Raw genomic sequence first — 26,908 nt, forward strand, 5'->3', positions numbered from 1 at the left:
GTCAGGCTTTAAGGATGGCTAGTTTGCCACCCTAAAGACAGTGCCTAGAATGTCTTGACCACAAATTTTTTTTATCATGTCACATCCACACATTGCTGAGACACAGGTCAACAGAGACCTCTCAACTCCCCCCCCCCCCACCTGCTGGGTGGACACTATAGTTCTGGGCCAAGTCCTGGGCTATGTGTATGTCAGAAGTATCTCCTTTCTTTCCTTTTGGTTCTCAGGCAAATGAAGTACTTCCTCTGAGCCTCAGTCTCCTCAGACTACTGTAAAGTAGCCTCACAGTGCCTACTCTCTGGGAACTCCTGGAAGGCTGATTGAACATGCGTGCAAAGAACATGGCTTGAAGAAAATGGTGAGGAGCTTGGCTCATTCTTACTTCTGTGGTCTGAGGAAAAGATTTACAACACCCAGGCATCTTACTATGCCTCAACCATTGGGAAAACCCTCATTGAGCAGTTGAGTGTTTTTGACGTTTTTTGTAGATGCTATTGTGAGTATTTTCCTAGATACTATTGTCTGGCCTACGAGATGCTATTGTCTAGATTACAGTCTCCTCAAGGCCCAGGTATTAAAGGCTTGGTCCTCTGGCTGTGGTGTTATTGGAACTTAGAAGAGGTGGGCTCTCATGGGAAGAAGTTAGGTCATTGGGGGCGGGCCTTACTGGTGATATTAGAATCCTGGCTCCTGTCTCTCTGTCTCTGTCTCTGTCTCTGTCTCTGTCTCTGTCTCTCTCTCTCTCTCTACTTCCTAGCCACCATAAAGTGAGCTGCTGCCTCAGACCCAAAAGGAACAGGGCTTATGGACTGTGACTAGAAAGCTCTGAACCCAAGAGCCCAAAGAAATCCTTCCTCCTTTAACTTGATTGCCTGGGGATTTTGTTACAGCAACAGAAAGCTAACAATATACCAGATCAGTTTAACCTAATAGAACTGAGTATACTGACTCACACTGATAATCCCAGCTAGTCAAGAGGCAGAGATGGGGAGGATCTGTTGAAGGCAAGCCTTGACAAATTTCATCAAGCCTATTCTTCTCAAGGGCTCCTTGTTACATTTGTGTTCCAGTCTCTTGAAATGGGGACATCTTTATACAGTTTTCTGAAGTGGGAGATCCATAGGAAGATTATGTATATCCACCCCCCCCCATCCCACCCCAACAAATGGACTTTGGTCAGATGGGCCTCAGTGGCATCACTACCTGTTAGCTGACCTTGGGCTAGGGATTTAACCTTCATGCATTTTTGGATTTCTCATGGTAGACCATGGGGCCTTACCATTTGGGGTGGTTGGCGATTTACTGTTTCAGAAACTTTTTTTTTTTTTTTTGGACTCTGATTCAGGTGTACAGAAAAAGTAGCAAACGAGGGAGACCAGGCCCTGCCTGGGTACCTCCACTCAGCTGGAAAACACAATAAATAAATATGGAAAAACAAATCTGAACACTGGGAAGTACCAACTGATTGGAGACAGATCTCCCTGAAAAAGTGACATCTGAGCTGGGAGTTAAAGCATGAGAAGGAGCTGGTAGGCCACGGGCCAGGCCTGGGGACACACAGGGAGGACTCAGGGCCATCTTTGGCACTGAGACTGTACTTGGGGTGGGAACTTGAGAAACAGCAAAGTTAAGGGCAGCCCTAGCAAAGACCAATTAGATCTCAGAGGGCAAAGTGTTTAGAATTTATCAAAAGGGCACAAGGAATCCCAGAGAGTATTGGGCAGAAATCAGAAAGTATGTTCTTAATGCAGGACTTGGAACATGGTTCAAGTTTAATCACAGATAATTTTATCTTAATATGAAGCTTCCAGGAGGGAGGTGGCCCATGGGTGCCTCATTCTAGGAGCAGTGCACTTGTGTGCACCTATCCGAGGAAAGGGTGGGGGAATTCTAACTCCTTTGGCTTCCTGCTCCCCACACTCCACCACCAAGCCAGAGACCAGCTCCTCTGGCAGAACAAGGGGCAGCCAGGGTAGGAAGGCAGGGCCCCCTCCAGCTGGCTCCAGTGTTCCTAGCCGCCTTCACGTTGCTGTAAAAATGCAAAGCATTCAAGCCATTTTAATTACTGGGCATTACATAAGCCAGCAACCAGTTCATACAAAGGAACAACAGACAAAAAATGATTTTCTCTCTGCCTCCCTCTTCCTCCACCCCCCCCCTCCCTGTCATCAGCCTCCTCATCGGCTCTTAGGCCTTGGAAAAGCACTCCAGGTATGCGTGTCCTCATCTAGGGCTTATTGATAATGACATCAAGGTCTCCTTTTCTCTAAATACTTGAGGCAGAAGCAGTTCCAGGAACCTTCAAGATGTTTGAAAGAATCCTGGTCAGACTCCTCTCTGATAGGCTGAGCCTATATCATAGGGCTCTGTATTATATACAATGAAGTATTGTTATTTTTTTTTTTTAAAACACAATCCAGATAACAGAGGCTTGCTGTGAATGCCAAGTCAGGGGGCTTTTAGGTCCTGAAATTTAAAAACTGATTTCACTGTAAGGTTCTCGTAAGGCCTAAAGTCCAAACACAGTAACCTCCAGTACTTCTGTGTGGAGAAGAATTACTTAAAATATGATTAAGAAATCTCCCCAGGTTTTGGAACTCAGGCATATCACCAGCCTCTGAACTCTTCCTATATCTAATCTAACAATTGCGTGAGAGCCCTACTATGTACCTGTGGTTGTTTTAAGTGTTTAGAGGTGAAAAGACAATTAGCCTCACTTAGCTTCACTTTCTAAGAGATTGACAATCCAAGTACAGTGTGATAAACAGATGGTCCCTCATGGGTGGCACTTAGCTCAGCTGGGAGCAAAGGCTCCCAGTAGGAGACAGTGTCTGATAACAATATTGACTTAGCAATAACACTGACCATGGCCATTCATGAACTGTGACTCTACTCAGAATTCTGCAAACTTCTTTCCATGTGTCTCTTCCTTTATTTATCACAGCTCTGAGGTAGATTCTAGAGCTGTCCCTGTATTACAGATCAGGAAGCTGAGGCAGAGATCAAATTACTTAGGCGCACAGTTATGAAACAGCTGGGGGGGGGGCGGTGCTTGTAAATATTTAACAACTAGCTAATTTCTAGGAACAATACCCAAATAAACACAACCTGATTAGTCGTGTTTGACCATTTCTGTGGGGTAAATACTCCCTGCTATTTTAAGCTACCATTGTGATGTCACTGGAGGCCAAGTTAAGAGGGAATGTGTTTCTACCAGACAGAGAACAATCGATAGGAATGACCTTGGTGTATAAGAGTGCACAGTGACAACATATAGATGGTTCTTGACTTACAAGGATTTGACTTCCGGTTTATGAGTTTTCAACTTTATGATGGAGGGAAAATGACAGTCACTCAGTAGGCTCCCTACTTCCAATATTTGAATTTTAATCTTTTCTTGAGCTACTATAGATCCATGGTTTGAACCTTTCCATGATGTTCTAGGCAGTGATAATAGATCACAGCTCTGTCAACCCCACCATCACCCAGGAGACAACCAATGCTTTATGTATTGTGCTGCAGTAGGTCAGATATATTAAACCCAATTTCACCTTATGATAGTTGATGTGTGTGTGTGTGTGTGTGTGTGTGTGTGTGTGTGTGTGTGCGCGCGCGCGCGCTGGTCCTGGGGCTTAAACTCAGGGCATGGGTGTTAACCCTAAGCTTTCTTTTCTCAAGGCTAGCACTCTACCACTTCAACCACAGTGCCACTTCTGAAATTTTGACGTTTAATTGGAAATAAGAACCTCCCAGATTTTCCTGCCTAGGCTGGCCTCCCGAGTGGCTAGGATTACAAGCATGAGCCACTGGTGTTTGGTGAAGCTATGGATATTCTTAACCTCTGATGGGTTTATCTGGATGTAATATCATTGATTATAAGTTGAAGGGCATCTGGTGAGGCCTGGTACAGTGGCACATTCCCAAAAGTCTAGTAGGAGGACCCCAAGTTTGAGGCCTGCCTGGGAAAAAGGTCAAAAGGCCCTGTCTCAGGAACAAAATACTAAGCAAAAGGACCAGGATATAGCATGCTAGGTAAGCACTCTACTACACAATCCTAAGTCCTGCCAACCCCCCCCCCCCATAACTGAAAATAAAGAGGGAAATAATGACTTTCAAGTGTTATTTACCCTTGTTTTAATATCATTTATCTAATGGTGAATTTATATAAATAGATTTTTAAAAATATTGGCTTTAACAACTGACACATAGGATTGAAGAATGTAATCAACTGTCATAAACAGTGCATGCCAGCTCTACCTCAGCCTCCCCTAGGGCTTCTAGAACCTTGCTCCTCAGCACGTAGGTAATCATGAGTGGCCAGGTGAAAGGAGGAAAGCCAGTCAAGGTCAAGGAAAGAATATAAATACAGACCTAGGACAGGAATAGGAAAGGCAAGGCAAGGAAAAACCTATTTAGTGTTTATAAAACCTTATGAACTGGCTGCCCAAGCTGAGTACACAGATTAGACTCTGAGTGTTTCCATCACTCAGTCCTTGTGTGACCCCCTGCTCAAGTTACCCAACCTCTCTAAGACTCATCTTTCTTTTCTGTAACATGGCCCTGCCCTGGTCATAATAGACTACATCATCAAGATGTGTATATCTATGAAGTATGTAGGATGGAATCTGGTGCGTAGTATGTGCTCAGTAAATGGAAGATGTTTATTATTTGACCTTTGCAATTATCCTCATTTTTAGGAGATGAACATATGCTTGCAGAGTAGATGGAAGATGCTGGCACTTGAAAACAGGTGCGGATTCTAACCTCTGAGCTTATCCGTGGGCTGGGAAGTAACACTGACCTGCCTTAAGTGCTGCTTTCCAGGTGGTTTTGCTGGCAAACTTGATGCCTCCTGAGCTTATCTCCTGCTTGGGGCCTTATCTAAACTCATGCTTTTCCACACCTTGACTAGTGGGTGCAAGGCATTCTGGGAAAGAAGACCATTTCAGCATAGGAGCTGGACATTTGGTCCTAATCCCCTGTCCACAGGTTAACCTCCATAAAGAGGTAGGAAATAGGGTGGAAGGAGCCATGAGACTTTGAGCCCTTCATACCCTTTCTCTGTAAGGGATGATAAAGACAATATCTAATTGCTTCTGCAAGGATTAGCATGAATTCATTTACATATAGCCAACCTCCTTGAAGACCATCTGATATCCAGAAGATACTTTGTAAGAGCTTGCCATTATTCTCATGGGTTTTTTTCCCCCTTCCTCTCCCTCAGCCTCATCTCCTCTCATTAACAAAAATGCCCCAGACATTTCTGTGGCTTCTTATGGACCACATCATTAAGTCTGTAGACTATTGAGGGCAGGGGCTGGCTTCATTCATCATTTTGATTACCCAGGGCCACACCCTGAACACGGGTCCTCAATGAGAGCCCGCTGCATCATGTGTTTTCTCTACCCCCCTGTGTTTGATCCTCAGGAAAAGCCTAAGAGGTGTGAATCCCCATCTTACGCTGGCTCAGAAAGGCGAAGGAGCTTGCTTAAGGTCACAGGGAAGAAGGTGGAACACCCAGGTATACGGACATTACAGGTCTCGGTACCAGCACCTCTTGTCAGGTTGCTTTGCAGATGATTCCATAAAGAAGTTTGGAGAGATGATGAAAGCCAGTCTTCTGCCTTTACACTTGAAACAAGGGACACTCGGGTTCACTCAAGGTCATACAGCTCTGGCGTGCGTGTAGCAGAATGAGGACAAGCACCTGGTGCAGCCCCACAATCCTAGGTTTGAAATTTCAGGCGGAAATGAAGCCATATTCAATAGCTGCTCAGTATGCCATCAAACTTGCCTCTGGGTTCTGGGCTCTCTTTCTTTGTAATACAAATGTAATGTTCCGGTGGCAACTCTCCAAATTCCAAGTAAAGGAGGGCACACCCTACACCCCCAGAAGTTTGCCTGCCAAGTTATTTCTCCTTCTCTCCACTTCAAACCAGACAAAACAGGAGTGATATCTCCCTTGCCAGCTGATCAAGCTCTCTTCTCAGCCCTGGAGGGTAGGTAGCGTGTGTCTGTCTGCTCGTGCAACATGGAATGTTCAAGAGCTCGGAGCTCTAGGTGTGAACTCGAAGGACTAAAATGAAATTACATTTCAAATACCCCCTAAAGGATCTGGAGACACAAGAGACTCTGCTCTCTCCAGGCAAGAGTACTGGTTTGAGGAGAGAGACCTCTGGACTAAACAGCACAGCTACTTTCTTGCTCATAAGAAATTGGACATCGGATTGAACTTCATGGAGCCTCAATTTCTTGATTGTAAAATGGGTTGTTAAGAATCAGAGGAAATACTGTTTAAAAGCGCCTGGTCTGTAGTAGCTGTCCAACAAATGTGAGGTCTTTCTTTTCCTTGTCTTGGAAATTGTTTTCAGCTTGTCATTCCATTCAGCTTACCAACTTGATGGAAGTTATGGGGCAGAGCAGTGACTACTTTGTGATTATGACTATTTCTCTTGAGCTCAGCCCAGAATTAGAAAAGCCTGGAATGATGGGCAAATGGCAAGGTATTGCTTCTGCCAATAAGCCTGTGGGACCACAGAAAAATCTACCTCTTGAGCCTAGTTCTATAAAATACAGAAACTCAACTACATGGCTCATGACTTTCTCTTCACTCGGACCTTCTGTTTCACCATAATATGGTTTCCATTCACCTCCACGTTTGAATGAGCCAGTATTGTGATCTCACAGTACTTTGACCATCCTGGTATAGTTCTTACTACCAAACGTTGCTTCTTATGTTTTTCCCTCCTACTAAACTTGGAACTCCTTGAGTACAGGTCTGTGCCTTTCCCCCCATTCTATTCCAATGCCTAACACATAGCCATAGACATTCGGCCAATATTTGGTGAAAATTTGAAGACTGGAAGGAAGGAAAGAACCCTGTCATTTTCCTCCAAAGAGTTGACAATCACACAGGAGCTAGGAGGCAAATAGAGAAAAGCAGTGCAGTGGCTACAGTGAAAGGTGAACCTACAGCTTGAAAATAAGATGGCGTGTACGACTTCCATCAGACTCTATGAAGAGATTCATCAGTTCATGAGCCATGTGTGCGTTGAGCCATCTGGGGTATCAACTCAACACACAGGAAAGGTACAGGTGAAAAACCTAGGTAGAGCTAGAACCTGAACTAGTCTGCTTAAGGATAACCCTCAACTGGTGACTAGAATTAAAATTGCTTCCATATGCATAGACCCTCCTTTCCTATCTGTTGAAGAGCTCTCTTGCTGATGTCAAAGTGGCCAATCTTCATGAAAGTGGATCTTCCAGTCCTGGCTGGACACTGTGCCAGATACAAATCCATCAAAGGAAGAACACAAGTAACTGACTTGCTCCTTAAACCATGCTCTCAGTGGCTAGAATTGACCACTACCTCTACTCAACAGCAGCTACCAAGGGGAAGAAGAAAATGACCAAGATCTCAAAGTTCGTATTATAACCACTGTCACCTCATACCCACAAGAGGATAGAATTGCCATCAAAGATGTCAAGCAGAGACCCTCCTCTTAAGCAAAAGGTCCAATAGGAAGCCAAGGTCAAGTTCCAAGAGATGTACAAGATGCACAAGAACAAGGGGTTCCTCTAGAAGCTTCTGGTTGTTAGCTTGTTACAGTCACAAATATCCCTGGGAATAAAAAGTATAAAGGCCAGGGGATTGCAACATTATCAAGGACTGAGGGAAAGATGGGGATGTGGCCGGTCTTGGGCAGAGAATGAAGCAGACCAAAGAGCCCAGAGCTTGGCATCACAGTCCTGCACTGTCCCTGTCCAGTGGGCACTGTCGCTTCCTTGGCAGAGCCTTTGCTTCCATCAACAGGAAAATTCCAAAGTGTTTCAGTTGGGAACCCCTTCTTCAATGACTTCTCTCCCTGCACTCTGACTCCACACTTGCTAGAACATTTTTCTGATGAGGAGCTAGCTTTGTACAAACCCTCTTTAATGATCAGGATAACAATAAGGGGTGAAGCTGACATGGCTTCTCCTGCCCATGTGTCAATACTCCTCAATCTCACCGGGACAAGACAATGGCATTAGGTGGGGTTTGCTGCTCTCTCATGAATTAGCTGTGCTCTGGAGACTGAGAAACTCTGGGTACCCCTCTAGCTGAGAGACCCTTTCTAGATTATCTCAAACAGTTGAATTCTAGAACTACTCATGCTCTGGATTTGTGAGGGAAATACTGCCCAGCCCCCTTTCCATGACGTTCACTAGTCAGTTTATTCTTCTGAAATTTGGTGAATGCCTAAGGTGCCTAGATGCTGTGTGAAAGCATTAAAGCACTGAAGGTAGCTTGCTCTTTAAGGACAATCAGGCATATCTGCTACTACGAACAACAGAGAGCAAGAGCTACATGAATGGATGGATGATGGTTGGATGGATGGATGGATGGATGGATGGATGGATGGATGAATAGATTATGGATGAATGAATGGGTGGATAGGTGGATGGATGGATGGGTGGGTGGATAGGTGGATGGATGGATGGATGATGGATCGATGTTGAGTGGATGAATGGATGGATGGGTAGATGGATGAATAGATGATGGATGGATGATGGATGAATAGGTTGTTGGGTGGATAGATGGCATATGGATGAATAGATGAGGGATGGATGAGTGATGGCTGGATAGATGGTGGAGAGTTGATGGATGGATGGATGGATGATGGATGGAAGATGGATGGGCAGATGGATGGAGGGATGAATGGGTGGATGGATGGATGGATGGACAGAAAGGGATGGATGGATGATGGGTTAATGGATGTCTGGTGGAGGATCCATTGATAACAGTGGGGGGTATTGAGGGAGGAGTTTTAGGAAGAAGGTCAGGAAGACATTTGCCAGTTGTTGACTCTAGCTAAATCCTGAAGGATGAATATGTGATTCCCAGAAGATGAGGGAGAGAGGAGTAATGAGGGCAGCAGACATTTAGAACAAGGAGAAAGGACAAGGCCTGTTGCCATGTCCCAGCAGGGGTGGGAATCACATCCTCGCTGATATGAATGGTGCCATCTCCAGCTGCAGACAGCGGCACTCAGGAGGGCAGGATCACAGAGAACCTTGCTTGTCTTTGGAGTTTAAGGCTTTGTTCAGAAAGCTTCAGAGAACAAGTGAATCATTTTAAGCAAAGGATAGCACAATTTCACACTTATATTTGCAAAGATTTATAGGAGCCATCATGCCAATGTTAAATTTCATAGAAAAAGACTCTGGGCAGGGTGACCAGTGAGTGATGTGACTATTAAAATGGTCACTATTAAAAAAGAATCTCTGGGGCTCAGAGCAAGGCGGACAGAGTAAGCATTGGGAGCAGTGGTTAGATAAGATTCAAGGAATAAGAGTCTCTAGGACTTGGTAGATGATCACTGCATTTGAGAGAATGCAAGGAGATTGAAGGAAGAAAACAGTAAGTTGGGAAAAAACTAAGAGCCCAAGAGGCCATGGAGACCTGCAAGTCAGATTATCCATGAGGAGGAGGATGGTGGGTAGATTCACAGGACAGGAGATCAGAGCAACACTGCTGTCTACAATGCTATTCCACTACACAGTGGGAGGTAGAAGCCAGCAACATAGCTGGGACCAGGGTGAGTGTGCAAGCTAAAAGGAAAGGGAAGGCAGCCAGCAATAGAAAATCAACATTTTAATGTCAGGAGGGGTCGGGGAGAGAGAAGACAGACAGACATAGCGACAGGGGTAGGCAGACACAGAGAGGCAGGGGAGAGAGGGAGGGAGAGAGGAAGAGAGAATAAAAGAGATCTGGGCACTGGTGGCTCACTCCTGTAATCGATCTATTTAGGAGGCTAAGATATGAGGATCGAGGTTCAAAACCAGTCCAAGCAGCAAAGTCTTGATTTTTTTTCTATCTCTAATTAACCACCAGAAAACTGGAAGTGGCACTGTGGTTTAAAGTGGTAGAGCACTAGCCTTGAGTGAAAAAATCTCAGGGACAGCACCTTAGTTCAGGCCCTTAGTTCAAGCTCCATGACTGACAAAAAAAAGAGAGAAACAGACAGACACAAAGAGAGCGATGGAGACAGAAAAGGATTGGGATGAGGGCTGGGGGGGAGGGGATGAAAAGGGACCAGTAGCTCATGCCTGTAATCCAGCTACTCAGGAAGCTGAAACCTGTGACTGCAGGCTCAAAGCCAAACCTGGGTAGAAAAGTCCTATGTGATTCTATTTCTAACCACCAAAAAGCCAGAAGTGGAGCTGTGGCTCAAGTAGTAGAATATCAACCTTGAACAAAAAACAAAAACAAAACAAAACAAAACAAACAAACAAAACCTAAGGGAATAATACTTAAGTCCTGAGTTCAAGCCCTAGTATCAGCACCCAAAACAAACAAAAAACAGAATGTGGTCAGTGGGATCACACCCAGTACTCTTCTTGGACTATTACACAGCATAGAGCAAGATGGCTCCAGTTCCAGCAGGTTCCACAGAAGAAAGCTAAAGGCCTTATAGAAACAAGATCTCCAGCCCAGCATGGTAAGAGCTGGGGCCACAAGTCTACCCCACTCCGGCCCAAGCCAGCTGAACCTGAGCCTTTCAAAACAGCCACAAGGGAGCTACTCAGTGTTAAAGGCGCAGCCCGTGGACTCCAGGGGCATAAGGAACACATTACAATGGGGTTGAGGAGGAGAAGTTCTTGTCCCTCCACTTCATATTCTCCTTCACTGAAATAATCCACTGTCTAAGCATAAGGTCATTAAAAACAAAACACGACAACCCCCCCAAAAACCCAAGAGCTGGAATATTTAACTCTGCTTCCCATTTCCCACCACCCCAGCAAACACAAGCCTACAAATGTCTCTCCATCGCACACATGTGTTTTCTGGCTTAAAATTCCTGGGAGTAGAGATCCCTGTGGAAAGAAATATGAAAACCCCAAGATTCATGTGAATGGGGCCAGAGACTCTTACGAAGAGGGGGGGAGGTCTCTGCTTCCCTGGGCAGGGCTGAGGGGAGAGCGTGGGGCAAGAGATGCCCTGTGATTTTACTGCCATGAAATTGGCTCCAGATGAGAGCAAGGAAAGGTGTTTACTCCCCCACGGGTGCCAGGCACGGAGCAAACCCAGACCACCTGCCATCTGAGGTACACGATGTCGAGGGATGGGCAGCAACCCCACGAAGGGGTCTGGCTGGGGCTCCTGGTGCAGGGTGAACCGGGCTGTCTGTTGCTTGGAGAAGATTATGTTAAATATAATGACTTTCACATGGACTGTGGGCTGGGGGAGGAACTGTGGTTAGGGGCTGGGGAGGGAAAGGAAGGAGAGCAAAGAGGTGCTTCCTTAGGAGACAACTGGAGTCAGCCATGCTTGTCAAGGGCCACCTCTCCAGGTTGAATTTCCACAGCTCAGTTGGGACCCCCGTGGCATCCTCTGTGGTGTTCCCAGACTTCCCTGTCCCCCCTCCCCTCAACCAATGAATCACTAGCATGTTCTTTCCCAGGGGAGCCTCTCCCCCTCGGGCTGACATGGGGCCAGCCCAGGGGTGGAGGAGCTCCCGGCAGACGGGATGTTGACGGAGAGAGTTTTGTGGCCATCACAGACGGGAGGGATTTGCTTCACCCACTCAAGGCCCTCACACCCCATGGGCTGGCGGGAAGACTGTGCTGCTGACTTCTCTTGGTGCCACTAACTAGCAGACTGCAGGCAGGCTCTGAGCATGGGTGTGTTCGCTGGCTTACAGCGCCCCCTAGCACTGGCCAGAGGGAAAAAAAGGCTCTATGAGCTCTCCAAGGAGCAACTTAACCTGCCTGGCTGAACAGGGGCAGAGAACTTGTGCTCCTCACAGGATTTATTCTACCCATACTCTGAACTCTCTTACCAACGCTCCTTCCTACTTCTCAAGTTGAGGATTGGAAACCGGTAAACAATCCTATGACAGACAGTTAAGTGTTGCCAAAGAAGGAAATGTAGGATGTTATTATGAGTATGCACGATTGGAAAGGAACCAGAAAAGCTTCCTGGAGCAGGTGGCCTTTAAACGAAGATCTTGCAGGGCATGTGAGAGTCCAATGAGGGTGAGAGGCAAACAGACTTCACATCCAAGAATCCAACAGACAGATGAGTAAGTACTGACAATGGGCTCCACCAGAAACAACACCCTGTGTCTAATTCCTAGACCCAGTCTCCTCTGCCTTTGTCAGCATAATCTCCATGGAACTTCTCCACTTTTGTAAGAATGGGCACTCAGTGTTGATTGACATACTGATCGCTGTTTTTCAGTCTCAGGTACCTTGGCTTTCAGTCAAATCTGCATAAATAGCAGGATCTCTCTCTCCTTCAGAACCACTTACCTGGTCCTTGAGAATTTCCCACAGATTCTTCGGCTTTTTGAGGCAAACAGCCTTTTCGAAAACATCGTGTTCTATTTGGTAAACATAGATATTGAGGCCCGCTCTGGAGCAGTGACTTGTCCGTGGGGCTGGAACAATTCTGCAGCAATATTTGCAACAAGGGCTCATATTTGAACGTTACTTATTTTATTTTTACTATGGCCTCCTTTTTGTTCCCAGAAAGAATTGCCATGCATCTCTTCCCAGAGTATGCAAGGAATGTTTTCAAAAGGTATTAGATAGTAATTTAGAAAGAGGAAAATAAATAAGCACACAGGAGGAGGCACGCCTCCTCAGAACACAGCCATGTATCTGCACTGTACTGATTAGTGAGATGGCTCTGTGGTCATTCGAGTCTATGATCCTGATAGAGAACTGTTCAATCAGCGTAGGAGTATTAAGGGACTCTGAGACATGTTTGTCTACAGGTCTGAAGAGTGAACCTACAATCTGGGGAGGGTTGGGATTTTCAAGGCCAGAGTGTACACAGTGGGTCACAGGTGAGGGCTTCGAGGGCAGACCCCATGAATGTGACCGATGGAGCCAGATAAGAAACCAATGGCTGCAACACTATCTTGGCTCTGCCACGGGCTCATGGTGACACTTCAGTGACATTCATCTCAACTTCGTTCTTCTTACCTTTAAGGGCCAGGGGTGGTGGCTCATGCCTGTAATCCCAGATACCCAGGAAGCATAGATAGGATGATTGTGGTCCAAGACGACATAAGATCCTAAAATAGCTAACGCACCAAAGGGCTGAAGGCATGGCTCAAGTGATACAACACCTGCCTGACAAGCATGAAGTCTTGAGTTCAAATCCCAGTTCTGTCCCCCATCCCAGATTCCTACAGATTCTAACATCAATTATTTGATACACAAGGGGTGGACATGGTCTCACCTTTCCTAGAAACTTTCCAGCCAAGGGAAGACCAGAGGTCAGTCTGGAAGGTATTTGTGGACACAGCAGGTGAAGAATGGATCTTCTTCAGCTTGTCCCAGATATATAAATTTCTCCTTGTTCTTACCTACCCAAAGCACTCAGGAGAAATGATAACTACACTCTTACCTGAGTTCCAAGTCTTTCCATTTAGCTCATTGAGCAATTCTTGCACATTATTAGACCCACAGACTCCCGACCATCTCGACTGATAACTGCAAGGCCTTCATGCTGTAGAAGCCCACATGAGGCTTTATGGAGACCCTCACTTCTTGTCCTCATGGTAGGGCTGAATTGACCTCATAGAGATCAGGGGGCCACCTTAGCTCAGGTGTAAAGGAGACCTCCCCAAGAGAAATGATGGAATTCTCTGAGCTCCACAAATGCAGCGTAGGAGAGGAATAAACCAAATGTTAATTTCATTATCTAGAGAAAACATTTTTATGGACTGGAATCCAACCTCTCAGATAGTTTCAGCAGAAGTCATCTGCTTGGTACTCATATTCCAGGCTAGGCTTTCCCTGGGAGGAAAAACATTGGCATTTTGGACAAAACTGTAACGCAAAAGAAAGAGAAGAGAGGGCCTCCATCCGTGTAAGATGCTTATCCAATGTGGATTTGGTCTGGAAAGGCTTATAAAACCTTCCACATGACCAGTACTGTGCAAGTTTTAGAGACTCTCTCAAATCCCACTAAGTATGTCCTCATGCGACCTGGTTCTCCAATGTACCCACCGCTCAGGGCTCAAATGGCTGACCGCCATCCCACACACAGCCTCCTATTTTACTCTCATTTAAGCAGTATGCCCATATATCTCAGGCCCCAAAACATTTCTAGTATGGCTGGAGAAAAAAGCATAACCAGATCCCATCAGATGGTGGAGGTAGAGCTGGAAAAATATTGGGAGAGGGGAAAAAAATGCTCTATGGGGTAGCTATAGTTAAGAGAAGGTCTCATGAGTTGGATGAGGGGAAAGATATAAAGATGTGGAAACAGATCCCTTCCTTAAGGCTAATATGTTTAAGGGAGAAAAGGAAGTTGCTTGGAAGAACTTGCTTGGAAGCCTTCAGGACAATCAAAAGTTCAAGGCCAGTATGAGCTATACAGCAAGTTCAAGGCCAGCATGGGCTATATAAGGAGACATCATCATCATCATCATCATCATCATCATCATCATCATGACCATCATCAACAACAACAGGAAAACACACCAAAAACAACAGTAATAACAAAGCATTGTTGGAAATACCAACTCCCACGGCATTTTCCATTCCTGTCATATGAATGTCTCTGACTGGGAAATGGAAGGGTTTCTGAGAAGAGACATAGGCCTTTTTTTCCCTAATCCTTGTTTGTTCCAAATGTCCAATGCTTCTATAGTCAACACATTCATGTCTCCTTTCAAACAGATGGGGGGCAGAGAAAGGGAAAGATGAAAGTGTAGGAAAGAGAAGATTTCAATTGTAAAAGGACATTTGTACAGTTAGATTTCACTGAGTAAAATCCAGGGAGATCAAGGTCTGTCTTGAGAACAGTCAGCAGAGGGGGTGAACAGAGCTCCCCACTTTCTTCTTCTGGAAAGCACACATGATGCTGGTGCTTGCTTTTCTTATGTAGCATGATTGTGAGAGATTCATGTGAAGTATGGAACCTCACTTGAACAAATCTATGGCAGAAGCAGGATGTAATATAATAATCCATATGGTAATGATATTATTATTCACAATTATCTGTTACAGCTAATTCATTTAGGCTCTTGGATAGTTCCCAGGATCTAGCTGAACTCCATTCTTGGATTAGTTCACCTCAAACTCCTTCCTGAAGGATGGAGACCTGCCAGCCACTGGGTAGGGCTACCATATCTTCTTTCCTGACCTTTCTTCCCTCCCTCCCTCCCTCCCTTCCTTCCTTCCTTCCTTCTTTTCTTCCTTTCTTGTACTGGGGCTTGAACTCAGGGCCTGGGTGCTCTTCCTTAAGTTTTTTCACTCAAGGTTACTTGAACCACAGCTCTACTTCTGGCTTTTTGGTGGTTAACTGGAGATGAGTCTCATGGACTTCTTGCCAGAATTGGCTTCAAACTTTGATCCATAGATCTCAGTCTCAAGAGTAGCCAGGATCACAGACCTGAGACACTGCCCTCCTCCCACACCCCCTCTCCACTACTTTTTGTTCTTCAAGTAAGCCCAGGGCCTTTGTCCTAGCTTTTCCCCCTGCTGGGAGCCCTGCAGACTGCTGACAGGGCTGATCCTACCTGCCCTCCTCTCAGTCAAGATTTCCTTCTTGTACTACCTCCAGGGAAAACAGCTCTCTCCCAGCCATTTCTAATCTGTCTCTGTTCTGGTTTGTCCATCACATCTAGCCTTGTGGAAAACTGCCCCTGGCCCATGTGACTTTCAAGGGTGACAGAAGTTCTGTCTTGCTCACAGTGTTTGTTGAATGAATTCACAACGCCTTTGGCTCCAGGGTGAGCTCAGGCAAACACCAACCTCTCCTTAGCCAACTCCAAAACACAGATGGCTTCCTCTGGGTGGGGGTGGGGGGGTGAGAAGGAGAGAAACAAGGAGCAAGAAAAAGATGTCCTCTATCTGGTCTTTTCCCCTCTGTCCCTGCTCTTGCCAGGAAAAGTAGAGGTAGCCTTTTCTCTTAGCCCCTCACCGGGCTGGGGCAAAGGACGCCTCCAGGCCAGGGGCCACCTCTGCACAGCAGAAGGGGGGGATCGTGGTGGGGTGCAAGGTGGGCGCTAGCTGATTCTGATGGGGCAGGATGGGGCTTGGGGAGAGGGTTTAGGCCAGAGAGGGGGCGCGGGGTGCCCCTTGGCTGGGGTGGGGGGAGAGGGGGGTGTCTCCTTCGTGGTTTGGGGCGGCTGGGGGCCTCCCGGGGCGCGCCCAGCCCACCCACTCGCGTGCCCAAGGCTGCTTTATTCCCTATAAGGAGTTGAACGGTCCGGGGGCCGGCCCCGCCCCGGCCCCGCCCCCGGACCACGCCCCCTTTTGGAGTCCGATGAGGTAATGCGGCTCTGCCATTGGCCGGAGGGGCGGGCCCCGGAGCGCCCGCGGGGGGCGGTGCCCGGGAGCCCCGAGCTATATAAAGCTCGCTGGGGCGAGGGGCGGGCAGCTGGCCGGCTGCGAGCGCCCGGGCTGCCGCTCCCGTTCCCGCTGCTCTCCCCTCGCCCGCCCGCTACAGTCGTGTGCCTGCGCCCCAGCAGCCTCGCCGCCGCGCCCCAGCCCGTCCCGCTGGGAACCGGGAGGGCAGCACACCCCAGGCCAAAGTCCCCCACCCCACTCCCGCACGGTCCTCCCCCCTCCCTCCCTCCCTCCCCGCCCCGGCGATCGCCGGCTGCAGCGGCCCCGCCGGCGCGCGGCTCCCGGGCGGACAACTTCGGAGGAGGCGATCGGCGCCGGGTCCCTGCAGCGCGGAGCGGGCAGCGCTGGCCACGGCGGCGGCGGCAATGACTCCCTGGCTCGGGCTCGTCGTGCTCCTGGCTGGCTGGAGCCTGGGGCACTGGGGTGCCGAGGCGTGCACGTGCTCGCCCAGCCACCCCCAGGACGCCTTCTGCAACTCCGACATCGGTGAGCGCTCCTGGGGGACCCCCGCCTCCCCCCCCCGGGGGCACAGCGAGTCCTCCCCCCGGGGCAGCGAGTCCCCCCCCCCGGGCAGCGACTCCCCCCCACCCCCCGGGCACCGAGCCCCGGCTGCAGACCGTTTTCTGGGGACGTACGGGGGGGGGGGCGTGAGGTCCCACAGCTTCCATGGACATCTGGAAGGTGTCCCCCCGTTCGCTCTGGAAGGGGTGAGGGGGGGGTCCCCCAAGTTGGGATGTTCACTGACGGGTTGGGATCTTTTAAATACTTAAAAAGTTGCCAGCCCCGTGCCAGGCAGAGAGACGCAGTTGGTGGAGAAACGTGTTCAGTTTTCTGAGTGGGCATCGCGTATTCCCGGGGAGTTCTTTCCTCTGGTGCTTGGGACCCAGCCCCCTCGGCAGCACCCCGAACCCAGCTTCGTGGGACGGCTAAAAGTTTGGGTGGATGGAAGCAGCGGAGGAGGAGAAGAAAGCTGTGGATCTGACTTTCCCCGGGGAGGAGCTGTATCTGTGGGCTGCGTGTGTGTGTGTATGTGTGTGTGTGTGTGTGTGAGATCATTTATTGCATAGCTGTGAAAATTCACAGGAAGAAGAAGGTGTGAGGTGGGGGGGGGGGGGGGAGGATGTACAGAGGTAAAAAATAATTTGTTACCCAAAGTACAAAAATGTGAAGGGTGGCATCATGGTGACGGCTGCAAAGTGGACTTTTATTGCTTGAGTGGAGACCAAGAAAGCAGCAAAACTAAAGCTAGTTTTAAAGGAGAGCGCACTCTCTCTCTTTAATATGGTGTGTCGTGGCCTGGGGGGAGAGAACTTGTTTGGGAGTATTAGGGTGTATTAGCTTGTGTTTGGCTCAGGATTCCTGGTGTGTGTGTATGTGTGTGTACACGCTTGTGCGTGCATGCACACACACACATGCACGCACACATGCACTCACACACAGTATGTGGGACAGAGTCTAGCCACCCTCTGCCTGTGTCAATTCAGAGGTGAAGAATGGAGCATGTGTGTGTTTTAACTATGGTCATAAAGGGAAGGAAATTTTCCACTGGGTCTTGGGTGAGGGATTCAGCAAGTGCCTTGTGGTGAGGAGAGGGGAGGTGGTGGCAGGCTGGCAGGGGGAGTAGCTGAGGTTGGGGAGGAGCATTGCTGATGGGCTAGGAGAGATCTAAGGGGTGGCTGTAGGGACCAGGTCAGGCCAAGTTGGCAGCTGAGGGTGTTTGTGTGACCTGGGGTCACCCTTTTTAGAGGTTTCCTGAGACACTCCCCCCTCTACACTCCCCCCTCCCCCAGGCACACCCTTCCCTGTCCTCCGAGGAGCTTGGTTCCTGGCTTTGTGGATTGCCTAGAAGGATCCTTTGGTTGCCCCAGGCCTGGGAAGGCCCTCTTCCCTCTTCTGTGGAGGCTTCCACCCAAAATCCATTTGGCCTTTTCCTCCTCAGTCCTGTTGGTGACATTCTAGCTGGGTCTGGGCTGCAGAGTTCTGATTTTGTTCAGCCAGGCTCACACCAGTGGGTCAGAAGCTAGCAGGTGGAAAATGGAGTGTGGGCATCACAGCCCAAGTCCTTCTCTGCCTGGGGGGGAGGGGGGAGGAGGCTGGGTGCTCTGGGAGCTTTTGTGGTTCTTGTAGGGCAGAGAGGGGGCCTCCTCCCTGCCCTGTGCCCTTTGCTTAGAGGTTCCACCTTGGAAGTCCACCAATAAAGCCTGGAACTTGGAGCCAGTGGACTGGGCTTCCAGTGAGGACTTCTGGACTCAGCCGAATGCTTACCCTTTTCTGCAAAGGGTCCTGCTGGGGATCTGGAATGCTCCAGACAATTTTCTGGCATTTCTATGATTCACCCCCCCCCCCCAAATAACTCTTTCCTCCCTCTTAAACTTCCCAGAGGAAAGCTAAGTTATCAAGAAGTACTCAAACCCCAGAACATTGTATTGGGGGGGGGGGGGGAGGACAAGGGAAGGGGAGACAATAACCCAGAAAAAAAAAAAAGAAATCTTCCATGCTCTGGCATCGATCCGAATTTGCTGGGCCTGGGTTTGGTGCATGCACTAGTGGCAGGGATGAGATAATGCTTTTAAAAATGGGAGGTGTGGGTGTGGGCCTCCGGCTTGTTGACCTCCCGCAGCCTCCACCCACTGCAGCCAGGCCTGCCTCACAGCAGCCGACTGCTGCCAGCAGGTGGCTCCAAAACTGTCCCTGCTTAGAGTCTTTCTAGTTTCCAGTCTGGCTTAAAGTTCTGCCTGTCATTTCCTTAAAATAAATAAATAAGAAAGAAAGAAAAGAAAAGAAAAAAGAAACAAAATGCCTACTACGATCTTACCATTCAACACTGGAACCCACTTCTAGATGCACAACACAGCCCACCCCTTCCACTTTCCTATTCCAGAACCTTCCTGGTTGTTTTCTCTTCCTGGCTGGGTGCTGTGTGGCCTGGAAGGGCACAGAATGCCTGGCTTGGCTCTCTCTACTCCCTCCTCTTCCCCCTTCCCCAGCCTAACCTCTCCTGTCTCCTTTATCCACAGGTGTCTTTTTTTCCCCTTTCTTCCCCAAAGCCCAGGGGACCAGTGCAGCCTTCGGGGTGAGGAGGAGTTAATAGGTGTTTCTATGGCAACTCTGGGCCTTGCACCCTATCGAAGTGTTTAGGAGAAGAATAAACTACACGCTGGCTTAGAAAAAGCGCTGTGGGGTAAAAGAAAGGAGCTCAGCAGCAGCTGGGACATCTGTGGCCCCCTCCCCACCACGCAGGGCTTCACAAAACTTTGACTCCGGAGGGGCAGAAGGAGGCCACTGGAATGAAGGAGGTAGCCTTCGCCAGGCAGATCCTGCTCTGGCAGCTCTATCTAGCCCAGGAAGTAATGGGCAGTGCCAAGGGCTTTCTGAAAGTTGGTGTGTGTGTGTGTGTGTGTGTGTGTGTGTGTGTCTGTCTGTCTGTCTGTCTGTCGTGCTCATTCTGGGGCTTAAATTCAGGGCCTGGGTGCTATCTCTTAGTATTTTTGCTTAAAGCTGGCACTTCGTAACTTGAACCACATCTCCACTTCTGGCTTTTTTGCAGGCTAATTGGAGGTAAGAGTCTCATGGACTTTCCTGCCTCAACTGCCTTTGAGCCTCAATCCTCAGATCTCAGGCTCCTGAGTGACTGGGATTACAGGGCTGAGCCACCAGTGCCTGGCTCTGAATTGTTTTGACAGGGGCCACTGCCAGCAGATTCCTTCTAGTATCAGATCTGAGATTGTAGTTGTTGCCAAGAAGCTATTTTCAAAGAGACCAAATCCATTCCTACTCACACAGTCCTGTCTCAACACGGGGCTTTGCCACTGAAGGGAAATGCAGGATTACATGTGAAAGGAGAGCCAGCCTCCCTGGTGGGGGAGGGGGACCCAAGCTCCCAACATCTTGGGACTCGTGGAAAGAGAAGGGCTACTTTTGGACTGGAGGAGAAAAAAAAGGATATCTCTTAGGCCTCTTCTGGGTACAAGTATTTCACCTTCTATCTACCTAGCAATCTTTAAGAGTAGGTATAGCCCCATTTTTCAGATGGAAATACTGAGGTTGAAAGAGATGATGCTTGTCCAAGACCAATACATCCTGGGGCTTTAAGACTGTCTCCTTCTAGAGTAGCTACCCAGTCTGGGTAGTACAGGGTTGGGGAGGAAAGCCAGGGGTAGATGGGGTCCTCCCTGGAGAAGTTGCCCCTCTGACAGTTCTGTGTCCTGGACAGATAAGGCTAGAAAGTGGCAGGGAAGGGGCTCTGGTGGAGAGATTTTTGTTCGTTTTGCTGGAACAGCAGGAGCCATTCAGCACCACTGCTGAACGGCACATTCCAACAGGTTCATTAATGAAAAACAAAAAACAACAACACAATTCTCCACTGCCTTTAGCTTTTACCATTCCAGCCAGTATGGACAACGAGGCCCCTTCTTCCAGCCTTTGTTATAGTCAACTCCTGGGTGGCCTGGGGAGGCAGTGTGAGGGGGTGGAAAGGCCCTGGGGAGGGCAGAGTGGGTTCAGATCCTTTCTCTGCTGCTTGTTGGCTCATGTGCTTAGGCACATTAGTGGATGTCATTAAGCTTTAGTGTACCCCCTCGATAAAATGGCACGAATAATTTGTACTGCTGTGGATCTCTTCTCCACACTCTTAAAATGCAAGTATGATATGAGTATATTGTATGTACATGATGTATGTGTATCTATCCATCTACCCATCCACTCACCCATCCACCCACCTATCCATCCATCCATCCATCCATCCAATCAGCTATCCATATGCATCTCTCTCAGTACCAACCTTTCTCTCTCCTCTGTTTCTTCCTCTCTCCTTCCCTCCCTCCTTTGCCTTCTTTGCGTTCCACACCCACACTCACCCTACCTCTACTGAAAATCAGAGAAGTAATTCTAGTCCCATCTCTCCATCTTTTCCTCTAAATCTGATTTCCATACATAGATAACCATAGAGAAAATGCATAGTGCCTTTTCCCCTTGTTACAAGGTACAAATACTACACATAGCAGGATGCCATTTTTCATTCAACAACTTGCAGCAGAGGTGTTCCTCAGTTAACATATGTGCACGTCTATTTTTTAATGTACAGAATTTCATAGAGTTATTCAAAACTCATAAAAGAGTATAGCGCGGTTGCACCATTCTAAATAATCACTACGTATTAGCTCATTTAATTCTCTCCATCTAGGAGGCAGGTGTGATATTGTCATCTCTGCTTTACAGCTAGGGAGACTGAGGCTCAGAAAAATTAAGTCACTTGTTCAAAGTTATCCAGGGAGTAAGAAACAGAGTCTGCGTTTTTAACTGATATAGCGTGGCTCTACGATATATCCACCTGTTATACTTTATATGTTGCTTATCCTGTCATAGAGGTTCAATGTCCTATTATATAAGGATATATTTTTGTAAGTATACTATAACATGTTTAGCCTCCCTCTACAGAGGGACATCTAAGTTTCTAACACATTATAGTCTTTACACATGCTCAGAAACAAACAGCCATTGTGCCATCCTGTTGTTACTGTATATAGCTATTTCCCCTATGGGAAAGATGCCATTGGAATTATTGGACATAAGGTATGTGCACTTCAGATTTTAGTCGTTCCTGTCAGTTTGCCATTGGAATTATTGGACATAAGGTATGTGCACTTCAGATTTTAGTCGTTCCTGTCAGTTTGCCCTCCAGATGGGCTGTGTTGACAGTTCCTTTCAGATATGTGCGCACACACACACACACACACACACACACACACACACACACACACACACACACACACACACACACACACACACACACACACACACACACACACACACACACACACACACACACCTCTCACGGAGGGATGGAGGACTATTACAGCCTAGTGCTTGACTTCGTTCTTTCAAATAGGCAAACAATGTAGAATTTTTATTGACTTTTCTGAAGATTTTTCTTCTTCTTGCTTATGCCTTTGTCTCTTTGAAAGGGAGCAAAATAAGAGGCCATTTAGCCCAAGCTAATGGGATTCAGACAGAGGGGCTTAATTGCCAGTTTCAAAATTGAAAAAGCCTAGGTCTTTTGACTTGTTGAAGTTTTGGGCTGATTCAAAGGTTGGAGATGGTTTTTAGGCTATACTTTCATAATGAACAGAAAGTGTTGTGTTGGACCAAGTTGTTTGACCTTGGGGTTTAACATGAACCTCAGGTTTAAAAATATCTACATAAACACCCATGCACAGGGTTTTGCTTTCTGACTCAAAAGATGTCCCCTAGCCCAGCTCGATGATTCAGCCCTTTATCCCTTGCCATTCACTGCTTAGATGGAAATGATGGAATGGTGTGAGGATGGAGGTGGATGTCTAAGGCTGAGGCAGGGTTGGGATCCAACCCAGAAAGACTCTGGGGCCTTGTCGTTTATGAGAACTGGCTTAAGAGAGAATTCCACTGTCCTGATTAAAATTCTTCAGCAGACCCTCAGGGGTAAAGTGGCATTTATAAGAGCCAGAATGGACCCCACCTACCTTTTCCTTCCTGATTTCATCACTGGCCATAGTTTCCCGCTGGCTCTTGGCCTGTGTCCTGCCCTTGCTTTGTACACTCTCCTTAGTTTCTCATTCTTCACATCTCACTTGGTCCCATTTTCCTGCCCACTGGTTGGCCTTGGTACAGAAGAACAATCACACCTCATCCCAATTTTAAACCTGCTGCACCAAGACATCATCTCTAGTCAAAGCCAGAGTCTCTCAAGCTGCATGGGGAATTCCCAGAAGGCATCTTTCCTGGACTGGGAGCCATATGTGTGAACCAGAGGGATAGAATTCAAGCCTCTGATGGGGGAGACACCTGTTTCACTGTCTCCATGGCTTTGGTAAGTCTGGTTCTATCTTTTCAGTGGATGCAATCATGTAGTTGCCTCCCAGGGAAAGAAGAAAGGTTTTCTTCATTACCACTCTAGTCAGCCACCACAAATACAATTGCCAAGGTTCTCTTATGATGCGCCAGGCCCTGAACTAAAGTCTTCCCTTGCCTATTAGTCATCCAAGACCTGCTCTAGGGCGGAAGAGGCCCACCTATCTGCCTGAGATGACACCATTAAGAAACAGGCTAGCTGGAATCTGAATGTGCTCAGTCTGTCACCAAACTTGTATTCTAAACCAATCCCACATATAAATCTGGGAGGATTTTACCTTTTTGGCAACTTCTGCCCAATGGTCTTTGATTCCCCACTGTTTAGCTTGCCCAGTATTCTTCTCTGGGAGAGAGCCAACCTCTCCAGCACCTGCCTCCCATGTTGCCTTGATTGATCATCAGTTCTGGGAGCCCAAGGAAGCCAAGTCCTACATATCTTATATCTGACTACTTGTCCAGTGTTCTTGCTCCTGGTTGAGCCACTTCCAACCTCTTCAACACCAAGCAGCATTTCTAGAAAAATGAACTTGTCCATCCAGTGGAATCTACCACAATTTCACGTGTTGAGTGTCGATGATTAGTTTACTAACAAATAAGCTGGCATAGTGGTTTATGCCTGTAACCCTAGCAACTTGGAAGCCAGAGATTGTGAAGGGTGGGTTTGAAGGCCAGCCTTTACCAAATCTTAGCAAGACTCCATCAACCATTAAAAGATGTGATGGCACATACCTGGTATCTTAGCTATGTGGGAAGCATAACTAGAAGGATTGTGGTCTTAGCCAGGCCAGACAAGGGCATGAGACTCTACCTGAAAAAACAAACAAACAACTAAAGCAGAAAGTACTGGATATGTCTCAAGTGGTAGAACACTGGCAAATGTGAGACCCTAGCTTCGGTCCCTAGTAAATGAAAAACAGAATCTAGGTGCCAGTGGCTCATGCCTGTAATCCTACTCAGGAGGCTGAGATCTGAGGATCAGGGTTCAAAGCCAACCCGGGCAGGAAAATCTTGAGACACTTATCTCCAGTAAACCACTCAGATAAAATCAGAAGTAGTACTGTGGCTCAAGTGGTAGAGCTCTAGCCTTGGGTACAGAGAGGTTCAGGGACAGCGCCCAGGCCCCTGAGTTCAAGCCCCAGGACTGGCAAAAACAAAAACAAAAACCTCCACAAGCGTATAACAGAAAGTCACTACAATACTAGGGGGCTATTACTTGGACATAATTAGCTAATAAGATAATTGACTGCAGCACCAAGCTTGTGCCTGGGTGACTGGTGATGCGATTTGGGTTGGTGTACTGACATGCTGGGAAGAGCTCATAGGCCCCTTAGTAAGCATCTGGAGAGCAGGTCTTCATTTCAGGCAGGTCTTCAGACTACTATGTCTCTCCTCTGGGCAGCTAGCTCCCTTGCCACTGCTGGTTACCATGGTGATGCCATCAGAGCTGGAAGAGGTTGTGGGAAACCCATGTATATCCTGTTGGGATGGATCCCCTTTCCTAGCTGTGACCTGGGTTCGGGGCCTTGTTTTCCTGTGTTCATCTCTGTGGGCCTCAGCAGAGAAAGACTTGGTTCTCGCCAAAAGGATTCACTAAATAGCATCTGACAGGAGGCCCAAGGCATCTATATCCAGCTGTAGAAGTCCTAAGAGGTCTTTTTTGCTGGGTTAAAAAAAGATTAGTGTCTGTAGCTGCAGAGAGGGGCCAGAAGCCATCTGTGGGGCAGAGATGGCTGTTGGTCACAGAAAGGGACAGTCCACATGCTGATTTATGCTCACATAAACCTTATTACCTTGGTTGCGTGCATTCATGGCTCAGACACAAGAGACTTTTGAGTGTTGCCAGCCAGGCTTGCACCCCTGGCCTGTGTAGAGTCAAGGGAAGGAAAACTATGTGCTTTGGCCTCAGAGAGCCCAAGGTAAAGTTCAGCTGTTGAAGCACATCCCTGAAAGATGGAGGGAGCTGGGGCTAGGGAGATGGAGGTATGGGGGCATAATAAACTTCTGGGACCAGAGATGTTCACTATTACCAAGCAGTTGTTTTTTTTAACCTCTTCCAAGCCTACTCTGCCCAAGATTGCTTAGCTACCTAAAAAGGCCTTTCTTTCAGAACTTGTAGGGGTTCTTTAATCCCTGGATTACAGTGTGAGAAATACAAGGCCTGCTAGTGGAGGTGGATCTGACTCCTTGAACACATGGTTCATGACCAGAGATGCATGGCTTATGGGTGTATGTGTTTCATCTGTTAGGAAGGGCTGCCTTTTTTTTTTGGTCTTGGAGCTTGAGCTCAGGGCCTGGGTGCTATTCCTGAGCCTGTTTGTGTTCAAGGCCAGCACTCTACCACTTGAGCCACAGAGCCACTGCTGGCTTTTTCAGACTTTCCTGCCCAGGCTGGCTTTGAACCTGATCCTCAGATCTCAGCCTCCTGAGTAGCTAGGATTACAGGTATGAGCCACTGGCATTCAGCTATGGCTGCCTTTTGACTTGGACTTTATCTTTGTGGATAGCCTCACAGCCTCTTAGATTTGGAAACTTGGTGGCAGCTGTCCACCAAGCTCTGGTCCAGCAGGTTCTTTGGCCTTGGCTATCTCATTTGTGAAAGGAGAATAGATTGTGTATTTTCGCTGGGTTGGTAACTACATGAAAGAATTCATAGAAAAAGTTAGTACAGAATCTGCCACACTAGCATTAATCATCATTAGTGTTGTTAGATGGCAGGAATGGTATTCTCACTTTGTTTTTGGTGAGGAAATAGGACTGTTAGGACCCGAAGGGATAATTGTAGAGTTGATGCCTCCCCCGTTCTCCCCCAATCCAGGGATTCCCACTTTGTCATACTACTTCCTCCAGGACATAGGAACAAACTAACATAGTTCCTTTCCTGTTCTGAGCTTTACAGCCCTTCACACTGTAGTCTTAAGTCCCAATGTGATCATCTGACTTGACAATTATCTCATCCAAATAAGAAGCAGAGTGGCGTGTGTGTGTGTGTGTGTGTGTGTGTGTGTGTGTGTGTGTGTGTGTGTGTGTGTGTGTGTGTGTGTGTGTGTGTGTGTGTGTGTGTGTGTGTGTGTGTGTGTGTGTGTGTGTGTGTGTGTGTGTGTGTAGGGGGTTATCATATAATGATGTCCACATTCAGTTTTGGTGTGGAATAGTGGCTACAGCTGATGCATGGATTAGAACCCAGGACTTCTGAGAACAAATCTTCCACTCTTCAAGGATCTGGTGCCGTCCTTTTGTCTTAGGTGACACATTTACCTGTGATAGGCACAAGAGGCAGGGGGTCAAATGGAGGGAGCTCCAGAAATGGATTTGGCAATACCAAACTTGGATGGCCAGCTGGTACTTCCTGCTCTTGTCCCATCTCAGGCCCAAGAGATGCAATGCCATGCACTGAGTAGGGGAGCGTGGCTCCCTGGAGGAGACTGGAACTCTATTTCAAGTTCTAGTGATGATTCTCGAGTTCACCTAGTGAGGGCCTCCTCCCAGGGTTTTGGTCTATATGTTGTACTGGTGGCCTGCTGGATGTCAAGTGTTCCTGGCTTTTAATCTCCCTTGGAAATGCATCTCTAGTCTAGCAGAATAACTTGCACTCACATCTGCTAATGATTCCCTTGAAGGAGGTAACTTCATTAGAAATGCTGTCGATTAAGACCAGAGTCAGGACTGCTGT

General features: G+C 47.7%; 2 protein-coding genes across 3 annotated transcripts in view; one reads left to right on the plus strand and one right to left on the minus strand.

The window, feature by feature from the left end:
* The window catches only part of Syn3 (synapsin III), a 398,594-nt gene that overhangs the window by 201,223 nt on the left and 170,463 nt on the right, over positions 1-26,908 (minus strand). The gene's annotated exons all lie outside the window — the stretch shown is intronic.
* The window catches only part of Timp3 (TIMP metallopeptidase inhibitor 3), a 50,527-nt gene continuing 40,015 nt past the window's right edge, over positions 16,397-26,908 (plus strand). The window contains exon 1 of the mRNA XM_070014399.1: positions 16,397-16,839. Coding sequence (XP_069870500.1) covers positions 16,719-16,839 — 121 coding nt within the window. The 5' untranslated portion in view covers positions 16,397-16,718. The remainder of the gene's footprint in view (positions 16,840-26,908) is intronic.

This window comes from Dipodomys merriami, unplaced genomic scaffold (assembly GCF_024711535.1).
Source record: "Dipodomys merriami isolate MVZ:Mamm:240054 unplaced genomic scaffold, mDipMer1.0.p SCAF_97, whole genome shotgun sequence".
In the NCBI taxonomy this organism is placed as follows: Eukaryota; Metazoa; Chordata; class Mammalia; order Rodentia; family Heteromyidae; genus Dipodomys; species Dipodomys merriami.